General features: G+C 63.9%; 1 protein-coding gene across 8 annotated transcripts in view; it reads left to right on the top strand.

Moving 5' to 3' along the window:
- Positions 1-1,601: 1,601 nt before the first annotated feature.
- Positions 1,602-6,000, top strand: part of BAIAP2 (BAR/IMD domain containing adaptor protein 2) — a 40,348-nt gene continuing 35,949 nt past the window's right edge. For 7 of the 8 annotated variants that reach the window (XM_063175538.1, XM_063175536.1, XM_063175539.1 and 4 more), the window contains exon 1: positions 1,603-1,712. In XM_063175538.1, coding sequence (XP_063031608.1) covers positions 1,641-1,712 — 72 coding nt within the window. In that variant the 5' untranslated portion in view covers positions 1,603-1,640. Of the gene's footprint in view, positions 1,713-6,000 lie in introns of all 8 variants that reach the window. The other variant, XM_063175540.1, reaches the window with a different exon arrangement.

Here is a 6,000-nt window from a genome sequence, read left to right as displayed (position 1 = left end):
ACGTGGGATGGGAGGGAAAGTGGCACCGTGGTGTCCCAGCAGCCACACAGGCAGCCAGGGATTCCTCGGGGGACACCTCCAGTGCCACAGCTGCTCCCTTTCCTCAGCCCAGCGGGAAAGGGTTAACTGGGCACTCCAGAAACATGAGAAAAATCCTTCTCGGGGGCTGTGGATTCATCGCTGTGCTCTGGAGTGTGGAACCTCCGAGGCTGAAGCCAAAAGGGGACCCAGAGGCAGCCAGAGGGAGCAGCTGCCCCTCCTGGGCCTCGCCAGGGCTGGGAGGGAGAGCGGGAAGGGGAGCAGACACGGGAGGTCTGGGACCGAGGTATCGACCTGGGCTCCTTGTTCTGGGAACCGATGGATGTGAGGGAGAATAAGGCACTCAGCAGCTTAACTGTTTCACTGCTTCTCACAGCAGAGAGCAGGGGGAGGAAGGCTCAGCCCAGGGGCACAGCCTGGCCCTGGGGCTCCCTTTACCCACGGCCCACCCTGCGGAGAGCGCCGTGCCCAGGGATGGGGACACTGGCCCTAGGGCACAGGCCTGCTCCTGGTGTCCCTCAGCAGGGCACAGGGGTGGGGACACTGGCTCTGGGGCCCCTGGCGTCCCTCAGCACCTGGCCAAAATCCACTGTTGCTGGCCCGAGGCATGGGAAGGACAGGGATGGCTTGGGTGTCCCACAGGGACCTGAGAGAGCTCTGGCAGGAGCCTCCCTTGGGAATCCTGGCTCTCCTGGCTGCCCAGGTGGTGGGACAGCCTGGGGACAGCGAGGTGGGAGGCAGGGGCTGCTCTCCCTTGGGCTGAGCATCCCCAGCCGTAGTCGTGGTGATGGCTCATCCCACCCTGGATCATCCCACCCTGCTCTCCTGGCTCCTTGCACAATGTGCACCCTCCTTCCCAACACCCCACAAACCACGGGCAGCTCTTCCTTCTCGTCCCCTGGCCGGGGCACAGCTGGGGACGGAGCACAGCCCCAGAGAGGGGGTACAGCAAAGGATGGAGGGGGGGACAGCTCAGGGATGTGGGGCACAGCGAGAGCCAGGGGGTGGGGTAAAGCAGGGGGATGTGTGGGCTTGTGGGCTGTGGGGTGAGGCACGGCAGGAGGGTAGGGTAGGTTATGGGGTGTGGGATGGGCACTGGGGTGGAGGAGGGACACGGAGTGTGAACGGAATGGGGTGCAGCATGGGGAATGGGGAATGGGGATGGGGAACGGGGAATGGGGATGGGGAATGAGGATGGGGAACGGGGAATGGGGATGGGGAATGAGGATGGGAAATGAGATTGGGGAACGGGGAATGGGAATGGGGAACGAGCATGGAATGGAGAATGGGGATGGGGGATGGGAATAGGGATGGGGAACGGGCATGGGTGATGGGCATGGGTGATGGGCATGTGATCCCGCACGGTGGGCCCGGCGCGGCGCATCCCTCCCTCCCTCCCTGCCTCCCCCGCGCCGCTCGTACTCCCCTCGTTACTCGCAGCCCGGCACGGCCCGGAACAGCGCGGCTCCTCCCCGCGGGGCCGGCCGGGGCGGCGCGGGGCGGGCACGGCTCCGGGAGCTGATAAAAGGCTCGGCTGCCGCCGCTCCGCGCTCTGCCCGCGCTCTGCCCGCCCGGCTCCGCCCGCCCGCCCGCAGCCGCCCATGGTGCTGCCCGGCCCGCCCGGCATGGCCCGCTCCGAGGAGGTGCACCGCCTCACCGAGAATGTCTACAAGGTGAGTCCGCAACAGGTGCCCGCCCGCCTGCCTTGGAGTTATTGGAATTATCGTCGAATTGTCGCGTTTCTCCTCCCCGGGACGCGCGGGGGCAGCGCGGGCGGAGGCGCCGCCGGGGCCGGCCCTGGGATGTGCCCGGAGCCGCTCGGCCGGGCCGGTGGGGCCGCTGGGGCACCCCGAGCCTTCCCCGGGCACCCCCGGGCACCCCGAGCCTTCCCCGGGCACCCCGAGCCTTCCCCGGGCCCTCCCCGGGTCCCTCCGGGCACCCCCGGGCCCTCCCCGGGCACCCCCAGCCTTCCCGGGGGTACCTGCGGGCACCGGTACCCCCGTGGGGATGCCCGAGCCCGGGTGGGCAGCGCTGTCCCCGCATCACCCCGCAGCGGGGCAGCCCCCGGCACTCCGCTCTGCCCCAAACCAGAGCCTTCCCCGTCCCCTGGAGTTCGGGAATTCTCAGTTTTCCCCTCTGCTTTGCTGCCCGTGTCCTGAGAAAACGCAGCAATTCAATTTGTGTGGTTCGAGTTCCCCCCCGAAGGAAGCGGTTTGTGCTCTGCTGGGTCTGGGAGCAGCAGTAATCAAACTGCTGTGGCCGAACGTGGAACGCAGGATGTCGTTTGTTAAACTGGGAAGCTTGCACGATTTCCTGTGATTTAAGGGCTTGGATTGAGTTACCTGGGAGCACAGAGCAGGGAAAGAAAAAAAAAGGAAAAAAAAAAAAAAAAAAGATGGAAGAATGTAGTGCAGAAAGTACCGAGGCGGTGAAGTTGTGAAGTGCTGGTTTTGGAGATTCTGGGGTGTAACAGCGGTTCGGGCCGAGCTGTGGCACCCGGAATCTTGGTCGCTCTGAATCTTGGTGGCATTTTGCTGTGGTCCCTGGGGCTCCCTCGCAGCCTGGCAGCAGCTGCTGTGCCCCGACATGCCCCGTGCCCGCTGTCCTTGGGGCAGAGCTGGCACCCCGCGCTGTGCCCTGGCACTGCTGGCACCGCCTGGGCAAACAGGGGCTGGGAGCAGCCCCGGCCGTGACTCAGTTGTTGTTTGAGGTGTGGAGCCCTCGAAGCACGGGGATAATGGCAGGGTTGGGATGCGGGTCACCGTCACCCCGGGCCCGGCCCAGGGCTGTCCGTCTGTCCCGGCACGTGTGGAGCCCATCCGGGGCTGAGGGGGCAGGGGGTGCCCGGGGTGCCAGCAGCCGGGCCTGGGGCTCTCCATGCGCTCTCCATCTCCAGGGAACTCCTCGGCTCCCCGGGATGCCGGTGGGAGCAGCCGCATGCAGGAGATGGAGCTGCTGGAGATCTCGCGGGTTCCCCCAGGATCAGTGTCTGGGTGCTGGGAGCTGCAGGAGGGTGGTCCTGGCTCCGCTTGTGTTCCTGTGGTGGGCAGAGGCTGCTCTGGAGCCAGCAGTGCTTTCCTGGCCTCCGGAGATGTGTGTGTGCCATGTGGTGCCTGCAGGAGCCTGGCGTGTCCCGGTTCCCTTGAGGACTTCGGCCACTCTTGGGGCCACCTGGGGCTGGGGTCTTGTGGACCTGCTTGGGCTTTGGACTCCAAAACCAGTCCCGGTGCTTCAATCCCCGTCCTTCAATCCCCATTCCCCAGGTGGTTTTTTGGCCTGTGCAGGAGCCTGAACCTTTCCACGGGCAGGAGGAGACAAACCCGGGGAGGGGGGCGATGCCACCGAGCCCCATCCTGCGGGCACCAGGCTGGGTGCCCGACCCTTGCCGTGCCCCCTGCCCATCCTGGGGCATCCCGACCCTTGCCGTGCCCCCTGCCCATCCCGGGGTGTGACCGAGCCTTCCCGTGCCCCCTGCCCATCCTGGGGCACCCCGACCCTTGCCGTGCCCCCTGCCTATCCCGGGGTGTGACCGATCCTTGCCGTGGCCCCTGCCCATCCTAGGGCACCCCGATCCTTGCCGTGCCCCTGCCCATCCCGGCAGCTTTGGCTTGGCAGCAGCCGCCCATGCCCGTGCCCGTGCCCGTGCCCATCCCCGTCTCTCCCAGGCGCGGTGCCGGGAGCCAGCCCATTGTCATGGTTGTGCAGAAGCAGCGCTCGCCCTGGGAGTGAGTGTGCTAATGAGCTGGTGCAGGAGCTGTCAGCCGCCCCCGAGCCGATGCTGCCACTACAGGCAGCTGCCTACACGCGGGCAGTAATTACAGAGGGAGACGGAGGCTGCTGGCACCTTCCGCCAACGCGATCCCACCTTGGGCGCTGCTGATTCACTGCCACGGCCCCGAGAGCGGCACAGCTGGGCCGGGCTCTGCCCCGAGCCCCCAGGGTGAGGGTGAGGATGAGGATGGGCAGCTCCCTCCCCGCCCAGCCCCTGCTCGGGATTGTCTTTTTGCAGAAAGCAGGGACTGGCAAATCTTCCTTCCCCCGAAGACAGATCTGTCTCCTCCTGCCAGATGAGATTATTGCCGTTTGCAGCCCAACCTCCATTTCATTTTAAAGCCATTTTTCCGTGCGGGAGATGGGTTTGCAGTGGTGCTGTGCGAGTGGCTCTGCCTTTGAAGAGGTGTTTGCCTAACAACAGCCCCAACTCCAGGCTGAATTGTGGTGCAGGAAGGTGTGGACAGAATTCCCGAGGGTCCTTAGCTCCCCATCAGCCGTAATCAATTGTCCAGAAAGGTGTGGACACGATTCCTGAAGGGTCCTTAGCTCCCCATCAGCTCTAATCCACGTTACTGGGGCACACAGCCTCTCCTCATGTCCTGAGGGATGGGAGTGATTCCTCCTCGAGGGGCTCTGAAGGGAAACCGTGGCTGCTTTGGTGTGTTTGGAGTGCAGGGATGATGAGTGTGGCACAGGAGGAAGGAGCCAGCCTGTGGCACCCCAAATTCCATGCCCTGGGCTTCCTGCAGCCCAGCCTTGGGAAACGTGTGGGGAGCACCCCAGGGCTCTGTGGTGAGCTGGGCTGTGGCACTGCCAGGGCTCTGAGCTGGGAATGCTGCTCCATCCTTCCATCCTTCCATGCCAGGCTGGGAGAGCCCTCCTGGCCTCCCTGGAGATGGGACACCTGCAGGCAGGTGGGCAATGAGGTGTTGGCGAGCAGCAGCTCCTGCCTGCCCAGGGTGTCCCAGGGGTGCTGCTCCCCTCCCCGGGTACTGATGCCCGGGTGCTGCTGTGCCCTCGGTGCCCGTGGTGCTGAGCCTGCCCTGGGTAAGGTTTCAGCACTGCTGCTCGAGTTGCAGGGCAGCAGGGCACAGGGCACACAGCTCCTCTGGGCACAGCCTGGGGCTCAGCCCCTGGTGCCACCTCTCCGGGCACCCTCCTGGCTCCTGGGGGAGATGCCAGCCCCAAGGATTTGAGGATGGCCCAGCCTTGCAGGGGTGGGTGCTGAGGGTGTTCCCACAGTGCTGGGGGCTCTGAGCCCCCTCTGGATCCTCATCCCAGCTCTCCTCAAGTCCAGACCCCAACACAGCTCGTTCAGAGCTCTTTCCCTGAGTCTTGGGTGCCCTCGTCCTCTGGCATGACAGCCAGGAGAAACTCAATGCCTTTAGATGGGGACTGGATTTTTCCCTGACTTTCCCCCCTGATTTTCCCTGGGCTCCTTCTTGACAGAAACTTGGCTCTTGAAACCCCCAGGGCTGTTCCTGATGGTGCCAGGCAGGACAAGCTGTGATGGAGGAGGCAGCACTGGGCTTTGCTGGGCATTAAATATTGATGGCAAAATGATGAAAGTGCTCCTGGAGCGGGGCTGACCCATTTAGGCACAAAACTTCCTTGGGGCTGAGCTGTTCCTGCAGTGTGGCAGTGGCAGGGAGAGTCCCCTGGTGCTGTCCTGTCCCTCCAGCCTGCTCCTCATGGTCACCCAGGGAATCATGAGTGTAACCCAGGGATGGGGATTACCCAGGGGATCACTGTGGTCACCCAGGGAATCCTCATGGTCACCCAGGGAATCCCTGGCTGGACCCTGTGCAGGGTCAGCCCTGCAGGGAACCACAAAATCCTTAAAAATGATGGAAAACCCCTCTGAGCCCATCAGATCCAACCGTTCCCTCAGTGCTGGAGCCACGTCCCCAGGTGCCACATCCACGTGGCTTTGGAGCCCTTCCAGGGATGTTTTGGGAATGCTGCCCTTCAGCTGTTGAGCAGAACTTGCCTGAGCCACTTCCAGCTTAAATTCAGGATTGAGGAGCTGGAATTCCATGATCCTTGTGGGCTCCTTCCAGCTCGGGGTGTTTTACTCTTTCCCCTGACACTAAACTTTTCCTCGTGGGTTAATTTAGGGCTTGGAGCATCCTGGCTGCAGCTGGAGTGTGCTCAGAGGGCAGAAAGGGACCTTGTTTGTGCTGCCTC

This window comes from Melospiza melodia, chromosome 24, assembly GCF_035770615.1.
Source record: "Melospiza melodia melodia isolate bMelMel2 chromosome 24, bMelMel2.pri, whole genome shotgun sequence".
NCBI lineage: Eukaryota > Metazoa > Chordata > Aves > Passeriformes > Passerellidae > Melospiza > Melospiza melodia.
The sequence above is the reverse complement of the archived record's forward strand: the minus strand, read 5'-3'. Positions and strand labels throughout refer to the sequence as shown.